Source organism: Macaca thibetana, chromosome X, assembly GCF_024542745.1.
Source record: "Macaca thibetana thibetana isolate TM-01 chromosome X, ASM2454274v1, whole genome shotgun sequence".
Taxonomy (NCBI): domain Eukaryota; kingdom Metazoa; phylum Chordata; class Mammalia; order Primates; family Cercopithecidae; genus Macaca; species Macaca thibetana.
In genome coordinates this window covers 143614165-143634919 of record NC_065598.1, presented here as the reverse complement: position 1 = coordinate 143634919, position 20755 = coordinate 143614165, and the positions used below count along the sequence as shown (strand labels likewise).

At 37.6% G+C, this 20755-nt stretch overlaps 1 protein-coding gene across 4 annotated transcripts in view; it reads right to left on the bottom strand.

Moving 5' to 3' along the window:
• Positions 1-20755, bottom strand: part of AFF2 (ALF transcription elongation factor 2) — a 498347-nt gene that overhangs the window by 168261 nt on the left and 309331 nt on the right. For all 4 annotated transcript variants that reach the window (XM_050775184.1, XM_050775181.1, XM_050775182.1 and 1 more), the window contains one exon: positions 19528-19572. In XM_050775184.1, the coding sequence (XP_050631141.1) occupies positions 19528-19572 (45 nt within the window). The remainder of the gene's footprint in view (positions 1-19527; positions 19573-20755) is intronic.

The following is a 20755-nucleotide window of genomic DNA, read 5'->3' as shown; positions in this document are numbered from 1 at the left end:
TCTAGTGGTCAAAACTCTGTTCCATTCAATTGAATGAATATTCTTCTGTTTGGAATGCTGTTAAGACAGTCTCCTGAGATTGCTCCTCTGATTTCCATGCAAGTGCTCATAGAGATGAAGTGTAAAATCAACTGTTACATTAAACATAACTTCTCGGCCATGGCATAACAATGGGTCAACGCAAAATGCAATTCTTTTAAAAGTTTCTAACATTAACTTATGATTTCAATGGCATGGTATAAAAACCCTAGCGATGTTTCTTCAAATAAATAATTGAATTCTTTATTCAAACTCTTTAGTGCTGGCATTTGTTTAAGGGAATCTGTAAATATTCTCCTTCGGACCCAGGACTGTACATGCAAAAAGTTCAGCTCACATTGGCTGCCTTCATCCTGGCAGACCCAACCAAGGGTTCCATTGAAAAAGAGCCCTAATTATAATGTACAATTGGGAAGTATAGTGATCAGTATTCTGAATCTCCACTGTGTACTCAATCAGGAAATCAATCAAGCCCTCTTCTTGCCTTTGCCAGATGCAATCAATTCCATTTCACCCACTGAATATGACAGGAACATATATGACCATGTGCAGGGCCTATTCATGCAACTTTTTTTGGCCCCATTACTCCTCGGGCATTCTACATTCAGACACTGCAAAGAAAGGTCTCCAAAGGTAAATACGAGGGAACAGAGCACTATAGTGATATACTGGGCAGAATTCAACCAGACCTTTTTAGTTCAGTAAAAGGTTTCAGCAGCAGCAACCTGAGGCCACAACTATCTAACTAATAGTATTTGACTCCCTAAACACGATTGCCTTGTAAATTTTAATCTTTATTAAGACCTTCGTCTTTGTCTAAATTAGGTTGAACCAGTCAGAATAGAAGACTGAACACCCCACTAGGAAATGTTATCAGATTGAACAACATTGAATTGTTTGCCTTGTTTGGTATAGGCAGAATTAACACAATTTCAAAGGTTAGAAATGTAAGAACTGGCCACTGAGAAACTGTTCTGCAAAGAGCAGTAGCAAAAAGGGAATCAAGGTAGAGGGCTTTTGTTAAGTGGTCCAGTTCAGGTATCTGAGGATTCTGGGGTTTCTTGAGGGTCAGTTCTTAACATTTCTAGCCCTTGAAATTGTTTCTTACATTCTTAAGCTAATTTTGACATCAGATCATTGTAACTGTTTTCAAAGGTGATTTTTAACTGCATTGTTGAATTTCCAGCTCTTCTGTTTCAAATTATTTTCCCATCAATTACATCCAATGACTATCACTTAAAATATACTGATTTGAGATAATTCGCCTGGCTTTCATAACACTACAGCCATGTGTTTTTTTTTTTCTTTCAGAGTCACTTCACAAGATGGAATGAGATGCTATATCCTCACAGCATGAGATGTTTCTTAATGGTTACCTTCCAATTTGCTCCTTTAGCACAAACTCAGGCAAACCAACTTGATAAAACTCATACACTTTCATTGGCTTCTTCTCCAGCACCATTTCTAATAATCTATATCTAATTTCATTCATTCAGAAAACATTTATTGAGCGTCTACTCCTTGCAAGGTATCTAACAGCCACGAAGCTAGACTAGGTCCCGGTAAGGGTCTGGTGTTACTCTCGGTAGGTAGAGTATTGATAACTGGAATGAGAGTAAGGTAATAACAATTACCAGTTACCATTCGAAGTAGAAATAAAATAAGCCCATCAAAGTTAATTTTTTTTAAGAGAATAATGCACAATTTGTTATATGTTTCAGAAATTGCCAAAGGGATTTGTTGATTTCACATTGTTGGAGAGATACAGTGTCAATGCAGCAACACAGCAGTCCTTTAGAAAACCAGCTTATGCTATAAGTGAAAGGTACTAGAGAATGACAACTCTAGGCAAAGGGGGACAGAAGGATACATTTCACACAATCCTCAGTCTAAGCCTTTTCAAAGAATTACACAAGGCATGTTAGTATTCCATTTCTAAGGGCTGCTGTAGCTTTTCAAACATGATAGCTTTCTTGTAGTTTACACTTATCACATTAAGAAAAATGGTAATGAGGAGTTCATGACAACTGCTTTTAGAAGGGACAAAGGCTCAATTGCTGGGGAATAAAGAAGTAATATCTATTTTCATGGAAAGAAGCCTCCAGTGAAGAACTTGGCTATAGCTTTGGTCTCTCATTATTCCTGAGCTCAGTAAAAATAAGGTACCAGGCCGCTAATATAGCTGAAACTCCATCCAATATGATTTGCATGGAATTGTCTTTCCTCTGAAACAACTATTTCAATCTTAGAATCACAGTGCCAGGGGGATGAAAGAGAACTGGTTTGTCCCATTCACATGAAATTAACTAACAAATCTATCACAAGATGACAGTCTAACTACTGAACACCAGGCCCTCTCTCCCGTCCCCCACCCACAGACACCCCTCAATAAAAATAAAAATAAACCAACAGAGGTATCAAATTCCTTGCAGTAGCCTGAATTTAACAACATCAAAACCACTACTAAGTCACAGTGAAACTGATTCAGAAAGCCCCCTCCAAGTATTCCAAGCCCCTAATAGGTTGAGTATTTCTGAATGCCTGGACAGTCACTCCTCTCCCCAGATTCGTTTTTCCCTACAATTCCCCCAAATAACGGAAAATAAATAGCATCTGTATTCCATATTAACAGTGGCAAAAACACAGCACAAGTGAGAGGCATATTTTTTTTCTAAAAGGATATTTGACTGATGAAAAAGGAGAACTTTCTAAACTCTGTATGAACACTGGGGGCCAGCGGTATGTACAAAAATGTGGCCCCAAAGGCATGCTATAAAGCTTCAATCCTGTGTTAAACTCAGGAAAGCAGGTCCCTCTCTGCCTTGGTATAAACAGCAACTTGCCAGTGTAAGCTACAAGTAGCTAGTGATTCATACCTGATATTTTATACTAAGCATTTGTTAAAAATCAATCAAATCTGATTATTGGATTTCACCACCAAGTCTTTTTCTTTAATTAAAAGGTAACAATCACACAGGGAGACTATTATAAAAGTTTATTTTATTAATAGTTTCCCATTGACATTTTTTACGGATCCACATTTGTACTTCAAAACATTTACTCACCATAAGGAAGGGGTGCATTCCAACTATCCCCACCCCCTGCCCCTTGCAAGCTTTCTAATAACCGTCTGAGAATCCACTGCCCATGGATGTCTCTAAATCCTCTTTAAACCTCTATCGTTTTTTGGCCTAAAACATCTTTTGGGGTAACCAGATCAATACTTTTACTCCTGGCTATAAATTTATCAAAGCACCAAATAGAAGATTCAAAGGGAACAATGTCAAACCCTTATACCCAGGAAGGTTTTGGTGCAAATGAAACATTGGTCTTGAAGTAAATAAATACCTCAAGGAGAACTCTACCCCACCTGCAACACACACATAAACCTGGATGTCTCAGGCCTGGGATTCCAACTGTTACTTGTAATCAATTTGTAACTCTTGTCCAAAAGCCAGTTGCCAACCAGTGCCGCAACACATTGCCCTCCTACTCCCACCCCCACCACTGCCTCCTGATCATCTAGTCTCTCCTTCATTCGTATTAAAGAAGGAAAGAAATGTGCAAAATGATTTAAAAAACCCCCAAAACCCTGGTCAGAGATTTGCAAGCCACCCACAGAGACTGCTATACAGCTGACAAAAACCAAACTGGCAGGGTCTCTGGGCTAATTAAACAAATTTGACAATTTGAAAAGCTGCAACGTGCCTTATGAACTATGGAGTGGTCAAAAATGAAAAAAAAAAAAAAAAAACCACTCTATTAAAGACATGAAAGGAGCTTACTTATTTAATATTCAAGAAAATCACAGGGGCAATCGAAGCTCCTTGGCCAAATCAGATAGACAGTCTGTGAAGGGTTGAAATATGAAATTCAAAGTTACACTTTGAAAATATTTGGAATTTCTGAATAACAAGAAGAGTCATAATAACAATCCAATAGGAGCTTGTATGTATTTGGGGGTTAGAATTCACTGTTTCATTTATGTTACCAAATTTAATCCACTCAATAATACAGAGAAGTAGTTTTTCTTGTTCTCATTTCATAGGTCAGATAACTGAGTTTTGGAGACAATGTCATGCAGCTCAAGAACCTCTGCCCAAGTGTCTGGCTTTGAGCTCTAGGCTTTGGCCACCATGCTCCATAGGACAGGTTTTCTAAAAGGGAACACTCCAATCGTGTAGCAGGAACAAGGCTCCCTCACCTTTCTGGATGTCCATTATAATTTGGTCGTTATAAGAAGTACATTATCATCATTTTGTGTGTGTGTGTGTGTGTGTGTGTGTGTGTGTGTGTGTGTAAGTGGGTATGTGTGTGGTTTTAGAGATGAGGTCTCACTCTGTCACCTCAGAGTGAGTGCTGTGCAATGGTGTGATCATGGCTCACTGCAGCCTCCAACTCCTGGGCTCAAGCAATCCTCCTACCTCAGCCTCCCCACGTAGCTGAGACTACAGGTGTGCACCAACACACCTAGCTAATTAATTTATTTTTATAGACATATGGGTCTCGTTTTGTTGCCCCAGGATGGTCTTGAACTCCTGTTCTCAAGCAATCCTCTCACCTCAGCCTCCCAAAGTGCTGGGATTACATGCATGACCCACAGAACCCAATTTATAATTGTTTTCAAACCACTGCCCTTACTCATGCCACATACAAACCAATGGCAAGTATGACGGTCACAAAACCCAAATGGCAAGTCAGTAAAAATAAGCCGATCTCTAAGGAGAGGCACAAATTTATTAAATTTCCCTTGTCACCAGAATGCATTCTAATTAATAGCTTTTTATTCTCCAGCTTTATGGAGGTATAACTGACAAAAGAAATTATTAATATATATTTATGGTATACAACATGAGGTTTTGTTGTATACATACATTGTAACATGATTGCCACAATGAAGCTAATTAATATATCCACAAACTCACATAGCTACCTTTATTTGTTGCTTAAATGTTATGAGAACATTTAAGATCTACTCTTTCAGTAAATTTTGAGTATATAAGACAGTACATCTTCAGAACTTATTTACCCTACATAACTGAAAGTTTGTACAATGAATGGCTTTTCTGAGGACTCAGTCCATTTTAACATTAATAATCCAGATCTCAAGCCCCTGCACTACAGCAAGGTATAGGTAAGCAACTTCCCTTTATGAGGAAATGGGACAATTAAAGTCACTGGAGTTGTCCAAGTGCTGCTGTGGTACTTTCTTTAATGATGCACCTTAGGTGGATGTCTAAAGAGATGGAAACGTTGAAGAGTGCAGGAAAGAGAGAGTGAGAGAGGAAGAGAGAGAGACAGAGAGAGGAAGCAAATATGAATCAAGTCCTGGGTTTTTATAGTACCATTTCTCTCCTAAAAGGGCCATTCAAGGGCCTGAGGTACCCTCTTATTTCCAGAGCCTAGGGATGAAAGCATTATTAATCTTATCAAACACAGGGAAAGACACTTTGCCTGAGGCCTGAATTAGGAGTACATGGGTCCCTGCATTGCCCAACAAACCAGGTGTATGCCTGAAACTTCTCTCGTTTTCTCTCTTTTGTGGGAATACTTGCTTTATCTCTTTCTATCTACTCAGCCTTATTTTTTGTTCTGTCTTATATAGTAGGGGCACTGCTCAGAACTAGAGTCGAATTTGATTAATGTATTGTATATAAGACTCAGGAGGAAATAAATTAGTCAGACATACTCTAAACACAGTCTAGAATACGCAGTCCAGAAGGTAAAACAATATTTGGTTTTATTTGACAGTAAAACTCAGAATAAAAACCTAGAGCAAATCTGAAGAGATATCTGGGGCAGTTCTGTTCACTGTATCTTTCTACAGTGATGGAAATGTTGAGTTTTGTGTTGTCTAATATGGCAAACACTGGCCACATGTCGCTAACGAGAACTTGAAATGGATGACGAACTGAACTTTTATTTTATTAAAATTTAATTAATTTAAATTCAAATAGCCAGCCACATGTGGTTGGTGTTTCTGTACTGGAGAGTGGAAAAAATTCAACACTTTACAGATGGAGAACCTGAAGCACACAATGGTTAAGAGACTAGCCAAGGGTCACAGAATAAGGTAGTGGCAGGGTCAGAACTAGCTCTGAGGTCCTTTGATGTCCAGTCCAATGTCACTGGCACATTGTTTTCATCTTAATCCCAGTTCTTTCAAAGGCCAATGCTGCATGGTCTCCACTCTGTAACACAGGACAGAAGCAGACCAGGCTCTAACAATATCGGGGTGGATTCTCCAGGTGTCAGACCTGCCATTCACTTTTGCATCAAAAGCACTAGGGGTGTGAGGATGTGCTGGGGGCTCCAGGATTAAAGAGCAGCGAGGAGGCTGCAAAGTTGGAGTATGGACTAGTTTTTCAGGTGTCCTCTAAACCCAACAGGTCCTGAGAAGTAGTAAGGGAGTTGAATAGAAAATAATCAGAGGCCCAGACAGCCAGGATGCTGTTTTTACACCTTAGCTTTAGATTGGCCTTAGTTATTTATTTTATGATTCTGCAATTTCCAGTTAACATGTTGCCGAGAAAAGAGCAGGATGAGTCTGTTCGTGTTAGTGTGTTCATTCCAATAATGAAGGGGCTTTGGGGAAAGGAGTGTTTAATGGAAGCAACGTACAGGTTATCAGCCACACATACACACACACACACACACACACACACACACACACACCCTGGAGGAATCACTCTAGAGAAGAAAACACATCTTGTGGAAGCTCTTTTCTTGTGATCACAGTGATAATAAGCACAGTGAATGGTGCCAAAACATTATTTGACAGATTTGAAAATCTCTCCCATTGTAGTAGCATATGGGGCCCTGCCTTTATTCAGTACCTTGTTTAAATTGATAATGCCAGCATTATTGTATTTTGAGGAACAATATTAAAAATAGACTATATATATATATATAAAATAATAATTGTCAATTGAGGATGTGATGACTATCTGGATGCGACATCTGTTACCCCACTGAACGTCAGGATTGATTCAATTGATCTGGCTGGTTAGATGGGTGTCATTTCTTCCTCCTACCACTGCTTCTCTATAGAGAAGAACCCTTCTTAGGTCAAAGGTATAGGAGCAGCTGGGCTTCCCTGCTACCACCTCCAAGGAAGCTCTCAAGGTCCATTTGTAGGAGAACACAGGGTAGTCAAGTTTCCAAGAATCCAGACACATCTAAATGATTGGAGTTGCATTTGGCAGTTTGCCCTTCTTAAAAAGAAATTGGCAATGGAAAAAGCACACAATGGTGATAATATATCATTTGGAGAAATAAGAAATGGAGTCATTAAAATGCCTAATATTTGTATAATTATTCTACTCAGTAAGCACTATTATCTGCTTATTAACTTGTAATATTTTCATGGAAAATCAAATCATTATTCTACCTTGGGTGGAAATAACACTATGAGGTCATTTTCTCTAACCACTCCTCTACAAATTTAAGTCATTTAATAAACACACTGCATTTAATCTATGCACTTTTTATGTACCTACACTTGTCACCTTTGTGTGCATGTATGTGGGGGTGTTTTCTGTAATTGGCCAAAGAGACAGAGTAAGGATTTTCACACAGACTATGCCCTAATGGACCTCACATTCTGCCACAAGAGGCAACTCCCCAACATACACACATACAAAGGCAAGTGTAGGTATATAAAAATTGCTATGGGGACCTAGAAGACAGATAGAGAAATGAATTCATTAATATCTATGGTCTCTGTGGTGGATCTTACATGGTGTAAATAGGAGGTCACCAGACAAAGACAGGAGTGGATGAGGTCGCAGGCAGAGGGAGGAGGCAACACACAGAGGCAGAGGAGGAGATGGCACATTTGATAAAGGGGGAGAAGTCTGCAATGGATGTGGAAAAGGGCACACAGTTGGAAGAACTGGCAATTCGTGAGGTAGGCATGGGTGGTGACATAAAGGAAGGACTCTGACTGCCAAGATCTGGGTTTGGAAGTTTATCCTCTAGGTACTGGGGGAGCACAGTGCCTCTCTTTGAACACTTTCAGTGACAAAGACCTCACCTCCTTCTATCCTTGGACAGATCTACCAATTAGAACAGGGGAGAAAGGAAGGATCTAATTGAGTGCTCCAAGCACTATTCTAGAGGTTTCATATGCATCATGTAATTTAATTGTCCCTATAATTCTGAGAATTAGTACATATTATCACACTTTTGTAAATGAGGTACAAAAATGTTAATTTACCCAAAAACATTCAGCAAGTGAGAAGAGTCGAGCTCTACTCTCTTAACCATGATGCCCTAAACCCCAGAACATTCTTGCTTTTATTGCCCTGATACTTATCCCTCTATAAGTGCCCCTCAAAAGTTGGATTCCACCATTTGAGGCCTTCTATCCCAAATGCACCCTCTGAGCCTCTTTCTTCCACAGGGTAGTCTCTCAGGCAGCCACAGCTTGCTCCCTCTTCTAGTTCAATTTTCTACTGCTTATCTCTTTAGACATTCTAGTTTGGAAACTACCCACTATCCTGGATACTCTTTGCTAAGTGCATTTTAGTTCAGCAATATACCTCTTAAATTGTTTTTTCATTTTTATTTAAGTTCAGGGAGTAAACATGCATGTTTGTTACATGAGTAAATTGCTTCATAAATATTTTTATGAAAGTAATATAAATTATAAAAATTGAGAAAATATAAAAAAGAAGAAACTCACCCATAATTCTAACTCTAACAAAATAAGAACTATCATTTCAAAATATTTTCCTTCAGTTTCTTTTTAGTCATATTTTTATAGAGATATAATACTTAAGAACATAAAATATTATATTCTGGTTATTTCACTTAACATTATCTCGTAGTTTTTCCTCATGTTGTACATCATCAGCAAAGCCATCTTTTTAATGGTTGATTATTATTTTGAATGTATAAATTTGAGTTTGCTTAACTATTCTCCTATTGTTAGATATATAGTAGCATTTTTTGCTATTACAAAGAATCATGTAATGAATAATTTTGTTCACATAGTTTTTCTAGGAGCTTGGATTTTTCTCATAGCATGAATTCTCTAAAGTGGAATTACAGATTACCAGTGTCCCCCTAAAAATAGAGTAGCCAACCTAAATAAATGGAGAGGCACATTGACCAATCCATGAGATGAAAGATGCAACACAGTAAAGATGTTAATTCCCTGAAAATTGATTTATAGATGTAAGGCAATACTAACCAACATTCAAGCAGAATTCTTTATAAACATAAATGATATATCCAAAATTCATATGGAAAGGAAAAGGAACTAGAATAGCTAAACTGTTTTAGGAAAAGAACAAAGTTGGAAGACTCACATTATGTTATTTTCAGACTTACAGTATCTACAGAAATTAAGACATTATCGTATTGGTGAAAGGTCAAGGACATAGACAAGTAGAAGAGACTGGAGAGTCCAGAAATAGACCCACACAAATATGGTCAATTGACTTTTTACAAAAATGCAAAAGCAATTCAATGGAGAAAGATTAAATACAATCTTTTCAATAAATGGTGCTGGAACACAATGAACAATGTAAATCTCAACCTATACCTCACATCACATATCAAAATTAATCCAAAATGAAGACTTAAATAAAACTCTTAGAATAAAACATGGGATATAATGTTTTTGACCTTGAATTAACCCAAAAGTTCTTAGACTTGACAACAAAATAAGAATCCATAACATGAAACAAAGATAAATTGGATTTCATCAAAATTAAGAAATTTTGTTCCTAGAAGGATATCACCAAGAGAATGAAAAGACAAGCCACAGCCCGAGAGAAAATATTTGCAAATCACATATCTGACAAATGACTTATGTCCAGAAATAATAAAAACTCTCGAGATTCATTTATGAGGTAACAGACAACTTGATTTAGTAAATGAGTAAATGATTTGAACAGACACTTCATCAAAAAAGATATACAAATGGGAAGTAAGTACATGCTGAGTAAGTGGTCTTTCATACTTGGCTGGTGTAAATGCAAAATGGTACAGCCACTCTAAAAGCAATTTAGTACGGTTTTTATAAATTTAAACATACTCTAAGCGTATGACTCCACAATCCCTCTCCTAGGTATATTCCAAAGATAAATGAAAACATGTGTTCATGCAAAAATCTGTACACAATTACACAATTATTAATACCCACATTATTCATAATCACCAAAAACTGCCTGGTTTGAAATTTTGGCTCTGCCACTGGTTAGCTGTCGAACTTAGAAAGTCACTTAAGCTCAGAGTACTTCCACGTCATTATCTAACAAGGGGATGATAATAGTACTTCCTTCTTGGCATTGATACAGTGATTATATGAGTTGCTATATGTGAAATTCTTCTAACGGTACCAGGTACAAAAAAATTCTAGGTAAGTGGTAACACTATTAGTGTGTACTTTGGATTTAGGCCAACATGAGTTCCAATTCTGTGTCAACTGCTTCATAACCATATGAATATATGATTTGGGGCAATTTTCAACTTCTCTAAGGCCTCCAGGCTGTCATCGACCCATTAGCCAGTGGTCTCTGGGTAATGAAATAAGCACTGCTGGAGGAAATTATACAATCTACAGATTGGAACCTGTATAAATATAATATCTTCAATATTACCTGGAGCCTTGATGTTGCCTCATAATCTTAACTATACTCCATTAGAGTGAGAGACTTCTCTCTCTTTCAATTACTCTTTCATTCTCCAATCTCCTCTAACCTCTGAACTTTCCCCCGACTGCTTCTTATCCCCGCCATCTAATTCTGAGACTTGACCCGATAATGAAAAGTGAATTAAAATCTCCCATATACATCTCTAACATTTTATGTTTTTGTTTTTAATCTTTAATACATCTAGAAATAATGTTTTTGTATGGCTTGAGGTAAGGATCCAAGATTAACTTAGGGATAACATAAACGTCTGTGATATTGTCTTCCTATTCAGGAATTGTGTGCCTTTCTATTTAAGTATTCTTTGGCATCTCTCATAGTGACTCAGTTTGTTTATATAGCTCTGACACATTTCTTGTTACATCAATTCATAAGGTGTAAATGGATTTTTTTTTGCCCATTACATCTTATAGTTGGTTGCTTTATATGTAAAGACTATTTATTGCCATACATTTATTTTGCACACAGCAGCTTTGCTGAATTTGTGTATTATTCATAATAGTGTTTTTAGTTAATTTGCTTCTGGTTTCCAGAAAAACAATATATGTATAATGTACAAATAATAACCATTTTAAGCATTATCTCTCACTTTAATGCCTCTTATTCTTTACATATTTAATTGTCTTGGCTAACCTCCAGAAAAATATAAAATGATAGTGGTATAAAGAACATCTAGTCTTTTTCTTGACTATAATAAGAATGCTTTGAGAGTTTCTCCATGAAATGTGATACTAGCCTTTGGGTTAAGGTGGATATATGTTATCACATTAAAGATGTTTCCACTTATTTCTATTTTATCAAGAATGTGTGTTCAGTTTTGTCAAGTGTCTTTTATCATCTATATGAAGATGACTGTGTAATTTTTCTTTTTTTATTCTATTAGCAAAAGGCATTATACAAATGGATTTTGTAATACTGAACCGGTTTCATACTCCTGGAATAAAACCCACTTGGTGATGTTGTATATCCTTTAAAGTGCTGTCTGATTCTGTTTGTTGGTATTTCATTAAGGGGCTTTGCAACAATAATCATAAATGATATTATTATGTAATTTTCTTTTTTGTGTTCTATTTTTGTCAGATTTTAGTATCAAAACAAGAGCTAGGTTGGCTTTTCTAAAAAGTACTTTGCAATTTTTTCTTTTTGTTCTATGTTGTGTAAAAGTTATACTGTGATATTTTGTGAAAGTTTAGTTTAATTTCCTCATGAAATCCCATCTGGGAGTGACGCTTTTGTTAAGGGGTGGGGAGAGTCTTCATTTTATTGATGGCGATAAGCCTGTTTAGATTTTCTGTCTTTTCTGGAGTTAATCTCTGCCAATTACATTTCACTAGAAAAACCATCCATTTCATCCACCTGTTTATATTTATTTGTACAGAGCTGAGAAAATTGCTACTCATTATTCTCTTAGTTTCCTCTGTATCTGAGATTATTTCTGTTTAATAGTTCTTGTTTTATGTATTGGTGTTTTCCTTTTCTTCTTGATGATGTTAAGTAATCAAATATCTATTTTATTGTAGTATTGTTTTATTTGGGAAAAGGATCTTGAATTAATTATAATGATTTTCTGTTCATAATTCATTAATTCACACCTCTTGATTTATCTACTTTTTAATAGCATCTTTAAGTTAAACAGCATCTTTAATAGTATCACTGATTTTGTTCTTGTCTTTTGAGATAAAATTGCTTCATGGTTTTAACAAATTCATGCCACTATGTTGGTCACAGCTTTGATTTTTCCATAACAATGTGTTTTTCTGGTACACTTTTCTCACATGCTTTTTGTGTATTTCTTTTTTACATAGATCTTGTGGTGATTCTTTTTTTATTACTTTTTTTTTTTTTTTTTCATGTCAAGAGTTCTTCCAGGACCAGTCAGGGCTGTGGCTGAATTCCAGACCAGCAGGAATTCTCTTTGGAATATAAGGCTGTGTGCCCAAATGTGTTCAGCCTTTACTTCTCTGTTATCAACAGACATCAGCCCTGCAGGCTACTAGAAAAGCAGCATCTCATTTATCCACCTTGCCTCACTAACAAAGTGCCTTCTACAAATATGGATCATTTATGTAATTTCTCATTCAGTCCTGCCTTCCCTACTTCTCAAGACTGTGTCCCAAACTTGGTCCATGGAAGCTCTAATCTCCAACTTTAATATCCATTCTTATTATTCTAATATTGTTTTTGCTTTTCACCATGTTCCACTTATTCTGAAAATCAGTGTTTCTTTCATCAGCCATGCCAAAAATCCAAGACCATGGGAATCACTTATTGGCTTCTTCCCTGTTTGACCTTCACAAAATAAATTGTGAGTCAGGCTTATGGATACCCTTTGTTTACATCAATTATGGAGTTTAAATTTATTTTTCTCATTCTCCTGAATGCTTCTGGTGACAAATCAGAGAAGGGACCAGCCTTGTTTTATTCTTTCCTTCTTTCTTTCATTTCAAAACTGGGAGATGCCTACCAAATTGATTCCAAGAGGCTACTTCCCCAAGGTGTTTTGCAGAGACATGAGTTTCACCTTTACACAGATGCAGGTGGAATGGTTAACTTCCTTGCATTACTTCTCCTTCCCCCAGCCCAATCCCACTAGCAAAGCTAGGACAAAAATTCTCGTTCTCAGACAACAGTTGGAAGCTATTACTTCTTTCAGAGAAGCTTAGAATGCTTTTTGGCAAACCAATGCGTTGTTTCATTACTCTCTCCATACACCCAAGATACAGAAAGCAGGTGTAAATTCTACATATGGCCTAAATTCTCACCTGCTTTCATCCAATTCAATAGAAAATCATAAATCACCATATTCCCAAAAAGAAACAGGTTGACAAAGAACAGACTTATTTTTATAGCATACCTAAGATATATAGGAACTGATATATTTACTCAGCTATTTTAAAGGGGCTACTCTTGCTCATTCTCTGGACAGCTAAATGCTGGGTTGCTAAGTTACTGCTATTTGACATCATCTCTTCCCTGACATCTCCCCATGTTTGACAGGTTCCCATGATTCACTGGCCCAGTCACCTCATTACTCATATTACTCACTTTCCCAATGACGTCTGTAAAATCATTTAAAATTCACCTCATATACTAGCTGCGAACCCCTAGATTCCACATAAAAATATTTAAACTGCTTGACAGGTTCTAAGTGCATTTGGAAGCACACTGGATGGCTTACCTGCATTGTTCACATAACAGATGTTATAATTAAATTAAGCATCTTTCTTCTGGGTTGGTTTGTGTTTGACAAAAGAGGAAATGATTATTAGGAGGCATATAATGGATAATATCTCTTATGAGCTAATTTGGTTCCATGAATAGCTCACCTCACATATGCATGCTACGTATTAAGTCCATTAGTGCTTTGAATTAGCTTCAGAAAAGGTAATACTGCACATTATTTACCCAGTCAAGGGCATTTTCACCTGCTGACAAATTTACATATTTCCCAGTGCCATTAGGTAAGAACTAGTCATCAGATTAGCAAAGGGCACAATCATTAGTTCATTTATTTGACTCCATCAATGTTAACATTAATTATAGTCTAAATTATATTTAGGAATTGTCTTTCCTGGGTGGAACACTATATTACTATTTCAAGAAATTGTAATTTTAAAAGTCCACATCCAAATAAGATACATGTTTTCTGAAATATTCCAGAATGATTCTTATTTAAGACAGCTATATAGAAAATCGTTTGCATGAATCCAAGTTGAACATTATTTATACATTAATGTATTGACAGGATATAAAATCAATTGCCTAATTATTGGTTAAATTTATAAAAGAAATTCTACTGAAAAGTGCTTGATTATGCTGCATAGTCATGACAATATAATCAAATTTCCTTTCAGACATAATTGTCTGTCCAGTTTTGTTCCCTGATCCATTTTTTTCTTACTTGCAAGATGGGTTTTTTCATTTATTTCCCTGTTAAAAAATAAAAATAAAATAACAAGCACTGCCCTGTAAATATTTGGTAAATTTTTCCATGCTAAAACTTTTAACTAAAACACAAGCCTAATAAGTAGAATTGCCATAATTTAGAATGCTGTAAACACAGATCATACTGTACTCAAAAAGAGGTGGCCAAGTAGGTGTCTACCAACCTGATCCCTATGGCAGGAAGAAATCTGTAAGAAGATACAGTTTATCAAATCAAGTTCCCTAAATCCTAGCTAGCAAATTCAGCATCCCTCATAAACACTGAATTACCCTTACAGATGTTTGCCTATGAAATTATCAACTACAGAAGGTACTTTGCTAGGAGAGACAATCTGTTCAGCATCAAATCTAAAAGAAATGCTCTATCTGCATTTTTGATTCCAGAAAGGATTTGATAGTTTGTTGATTTTTTAAAGTAAATTCTTTCTATGAACAAATAAATCATACTACTGCAGAACAAATAATCATTGAGCATCCATCCTTAGCTAGTAGCATTTAGAGCATGCTGCTCTCCTTGGCTTAACTCTTCCAGAAATGATTACTCTAGGATCCATAAAACCCCACAGAGCTCAGAAAAGAAGCTGCTGCTGGTGCCCATATTACTACAGATGAGCTGCCTAGGAATCCCTCACATGATCGATGAATGTTACTGCAAAATGCCATCACTGTGGCCAGAGTTGTTATTATTTTTTATTTCCATTTACACATGAGAGTAGCTTGACTCTAAAGAGTAAATAGCATGCTGATGGAAGCAAGTGTAAAAGCTGGGATGCATTGCACAGATTGCTGCTTTTAAGTTTCTGATTTGTAAAATTCATAATAAGCAATAATATGCTTGAAAAGGAGCAAAGACATCTGAATTTGTACAGCTCATTTCGTGGGAGAAGATCAGTTTGGTGTAAAGGTGTTGTAGGCCAATGAATTCTAGTTTGTTCAAAAAACTACTTAAATTATTCTGGCATAACTGAATTTGTACAAATTGAGGAAACAACAGAAGCTGAAATGAATTGCTGGTTGAATCCACTATAATGTTAATCATAAAGCAGACTGGAGGCTGCTAAGTAAGAATGGATTCAGATAAGCCAACAGGACCCGAAGAACATATAGCATGACTCTTGTCAGAGATTTGGAGAACTGTGACCTGAGGCAAATTACTTCACCTCTCTGACTTTCACTCTTTACCATTCTGTAAAGCATGACTAATAACAGTTTTTGAGGGTTGTTGTGAAGGTTCAAAGACATAATGTGCTTACGAACTGTGCCTGGCATGCAATAGACCACACATTACTATTATCAGTTCTTTTATTATTAGAAGCAAATTTGCTATTGTTTTATTATTATTTGAAATTAGATTAAAAAACATTAAAGAATGACAAAAAGGCAGAATTAATTTCTAAGATCTGTTCAAATTATATTGGTTTGCTGGTATTCTTAAAGTTGCTGGAAATGTCAGCTACTGTCTAAAGCAATTTTGTTTAATATTCAGAGATTCTCACTCTAGATTTGTGACAGGGTGATTGAGAGTTGGGTGTAGTGCAAAGATCACTAGATTTAGAAAACAAAGGCCAGATACTATTTTACTTCCGCCACATACCAGCCCCACCCTGGATTGCAGGTCATTTAACCTCTCTGGACCTCGATTTCATGAAATAATAAGAAACTACCTTATTCCTTATGACCAAATAAGACAATGAGATTCAAGTGCTTTGAAAAGCCATCACCTGCTATAGGAAAATAAGGTTGACACATCAGGTCAAGTTAGCCTGTTGTAATCTGATTGCATCTGCAAGGGCATGAGGGCAAGAAGAAAATTGCTGGAAGACGAGACAAGGTGGGCTCCGGCATATTATAGCACTTTGCCTAGGGGGGCAAAGAAAGAAAAGTGGACCCGCTGGTCTGAAGGGGTGCTGAGAACATTGTCAGACGAATGGTGAGAGGGGCTTTCAAGAGAAACCAACTGGCTTGAATTTGGACAGCATTTTGACAAAGGGGGCCATAACAAAACACATAAGGTGAAAGCATTTCCATAGCCTGGAGGACTGAGGGGCTGAGAGTGGGGAAAGGCTGGTTGTGTTGCATTTGGTTAATAAAAGAAGTCTGTCTCCATGTGAGATGAAGTGGGTTTGCATATGTTTGCTTGCCAGGTGGTGGAGGGAAAAAAGGGTGGATCAGGGAAGTGGGAAAGATGGGAGAGCAAATGGACTCAGATTTTCATGGTGCAGATGCAAACAATGTGCATAATTTAAATTTTCCTTCATTGGAGGTGAGTAGAGAGATGGAGGGGGTAATAACTAGCTCATGCTTCTAGATGAAGACACTGAAAAGCAACACAGCTAGGAAATAAGGGAATCTCATGAGCAACCGGAAGCCAGCTCCTCCACTCTGGGGCTGGTGCTCCTTCCTCTGCATAGCTCCCCTCAGTGAGGAGAGATGACCTTGTTTGGGCCTCTGCTTAGTTTGAAAAGCAGTGAACATGGCCAGGAGAGGTAGGGAGAAAGAGAAAATGTACTTTTCCCTAAGAAGGGGGTTTATGGGGAATGAGGTGACAAATTTACTGTGGAACCCGCCACAGGCCTCTAAGGCCCTCAAACCAAAAGGAACACGAATGTGTAATTAAGACAAAAAGCCCAACAAGCATGCTCTATTGTGACAAGCAAGGTGGTCTATAAAAATTTAACAATTAGTCATAAAATTGGGGACGCAAATTTCAGAAAGCTTATTTTTATTTGAAGCATGGGGAATGAAACATTCATTCTTTAATAAAAGAAAGCCCACTCATTAACAGTGTTGTTGGAAAAAAAAAAAAAAAAAATTCTATACAATCTATAGCCCTTCAAAAAAAGAGACATTTCTCTAGATTCTCTTTCAAGAATAACAGAAGGACTTTTGTAACTTTCTCAAAGCATGTTATCTTTTGTGAGCCTATTAAGGAAACCTGCTTCTTTTCTTTCCATGTGTAAGTGAAATTCTGTTGTTTCTCTAAGTGGCTCCTTTAGGAGACTGGTGTTGCCAGCCTCTGCCAGGTGTTCACCCTCCTTCCTGCATTTAGTCACATAACCAACCACCTAGGCGCCAGGGCCGGGTTGCTTTCAAGTAGGTAATTTCAATTGTGACAAATTAGGTAGAGATTTTGAGGTATGTCTGGCATTCCTTTGGGAGTTAAGAAAAAGGCCACTGAGTTTATTTATGCTTGTGACTCAGAGAAGAAAGGAATAACAAGGTTACTATGTAGAGCAGAGTAAGACATTTCTTTCAATGTTACTACCTTCTGTTAAGGAAGGCTGTTGACAAGTGAGCAAGGATTGAATGTATTTTCCCAATGGGAAAGGAGCAAGCAGCTGAGTTCCCAGTGTGCATTCCCTTTGTGGCACTCATAACAGCTGCCTCGTCTCCACCCAAAACGTCGGGCCCCTGAGATAGATGACTGAGACAGATGACTGAGGGGTTGCTGGGTTCTTATCTTACCAAAGTAGTCAGCATAGCCCTAATCCAGCAGTCCCTAGCATTTTTAGCACCAGGCACTGGTTTCATGGAAGACAATTTTTCCACAGATGAGGGGGTAGGGAGTGGGAGTAGGGGTGGGGAGATGGTTTTGGATGAAACTGTTCCACCTGAGATCATCAAGGCATTACATTCTCATGAGGAACACATGGTACCAGTCCATTGCCTTGGGATTGGGAACCCCTGCCCTAATCCATATAGTCTTATCACTGATCAAAGTGATATGACTGACTCATCTCTTTAATAGTCAAGAACAATGTTCTTGGGCTGAAACAGGTGCACGAATGTGCACATCAGGTATACTCTGGGTGGCAAGCCAATTCAATGGTAAACAGCTTTTGGCTCTTGACTATTCCTTTGGCTGCATTTTCTCAGGGCTTGCTTCAAACACTGGGCTGCTGAGAAGGCATTTACTGGGAGAGGGGAATGAAGAGGGAGTTGGAGTGACTTTGGTAACTGAGGAAAGGGAATGCAGAATTTTCACTGGCACACAGATTATTTTCTTTCCCAGATAGAAAGCCTTCATGGTTTTTATATGACTACACTGGTCATCATTTATTACAATAACAAGGATTTATATACCACTTGGTAGCCTATAAGGGAGTTAGGGCAGGTATTATTGTCCTCTTTTACAGACAAGGAAAGGAAATTCAGAGAGATAAAGTAATCTGTCCAAGGTCATAGAAGTGACAAATGGTAGAGCCGGTACAGCAGCTCATTACCATGATTCCTATTCTTGAGATTCCATACTGCCTTCTGATGCCAATGGCCAGAGACAGTAGACAGATATGTTTTTCTCACTTAAATTTGGTTTCTTCTTTTGGTTTGTTTACTTCAGGAGAGATTATAGCCACTCTTTCAACTTTGTTCTGCCCCCAAGGCATTCACACACATACACTCACTTCCATAAGTAACACTTCCCACAACATGCCATCATTTTCAAGTCTCTCATCTTCTCCTCCTCTCCCACTCCCACATCTCTTCCCCTCATTATAGGCCACAATCAATGTTGATAACCATGTTCCACGTAGTGGGCGGCAGCAGTGAGATTGAGTTGAGGTCCCAGAAAGGTAAAAGGCAAAGGTTTAGGGTATGGTGCTTGAACAGGGAAAGTTTCCTAAAGAAGGTGGTGAGTGTCTGAGAAGAATGTAGGAATGGATAGGGCAGAAGCTTAGTGATATTAGAAAACTAGCTTGATTACAAAATGGAAAGAAGACAGGTAAGAAATGAGGCCACTGGAATAAGCAGAAGGGTCTTGAAGTAGAATGTCAGGATTCCCCATTATGAAACTCCTTGAAACAGAACAGTAATTACTTTAAACAGCTTAAGCAGATAGATTGCTTCATTATTAAAAGGCACAAAAATAAAGCTTTAAACTCACCCGCAAGATTTCTTCAACGCAGCTTGGATCACTGGGAAGACTTACCTGAAACAAAATAAATAGAAAACATTAGGCACAATCTATTTATTCTTCTTGTACAATAGTTTACTCTGTAGGACAAACTGTAAAGCAAGAAAATCTAGCTATCAATTTTTTCCTATTAAATACAAAAGAATATCTCTGCAAATGACTAATTTTGTTTTACTTTAATGAAGTGGTAAGATCGCAGTGCATGGTGCAGAAAGAAAGTGACTCCTTGTTCTGTCACTGATTTGCTTTTAGGCACTGACCCCTCCCCCATCCCCTCAGGCTTCTCTTTGCTCATCTATCCAAAGAGAGCTTGATCTCATGATCTTTAAGGCATCTTTGACCCTCTGACATACTTTTGTATATTATTCATTAAAAATATGAGGCCTATATAAAACACTTTGTGATTAAATTGAGTTCTTTTTGAACTTGGGAGTCCAACTAGGTGCTTACAAAACACTAAGGATAACGGCCTGCGTAAATTGCATGCTTGCCTTGGCAGTTACAAGAAGTCTAAGAAGTATACTCAGTGAATCCCATGATCCATTTTTCCCAGTGTGACACCTTCCTAATGAATCAAGATTCAAGTCACTAGCAGAAAGGTACTGAGGGTTTATTCCATGTCAGGCCCATAGCCCTTTCCTGCAGGTGCTTCATAATCAGTGAAAGCAAGAAGTGAGATAATAAAATAAGATACCAGTTGCAAGACAGTGCACCATCAGGAACTTGAGAGTCAGGCAACCATCTAGAAAAATGTCTGCTGATCACCACGTCATCTGTGCAGGTTTTAGGCATCCCCCAAACATTCCTATTTCCCCTTCACACCTTAACCCTCTCCAGGATTGCAGTCTGATCACATTTGCTTCCTGCCTGCTCTGGTAAGAACAGTGGGTCTCTCATTCACTGCCTTGAAAGATGAACGCCCAGTCCTGCTAAGAGAGCACTGCCATTACATCTACATTGCCCAGGCCTCTTGCAAGGACAATTATTAACTCCCCAACAGACTGAAATATGGACTCAACTATACTTGGGGAAATGAAGAATAGAATATGGCACTAGATTTCCTCACCTGACAAAACTACAAGTTAAACAATACAGCAAATCTTCAAACAGAATTATAGTCACTTCTGTACATGCATTCATTACAACCAGTATTTATTGAAGACCTTCTACATGTAAAAGTCCCCACTCCAAGAGGCCT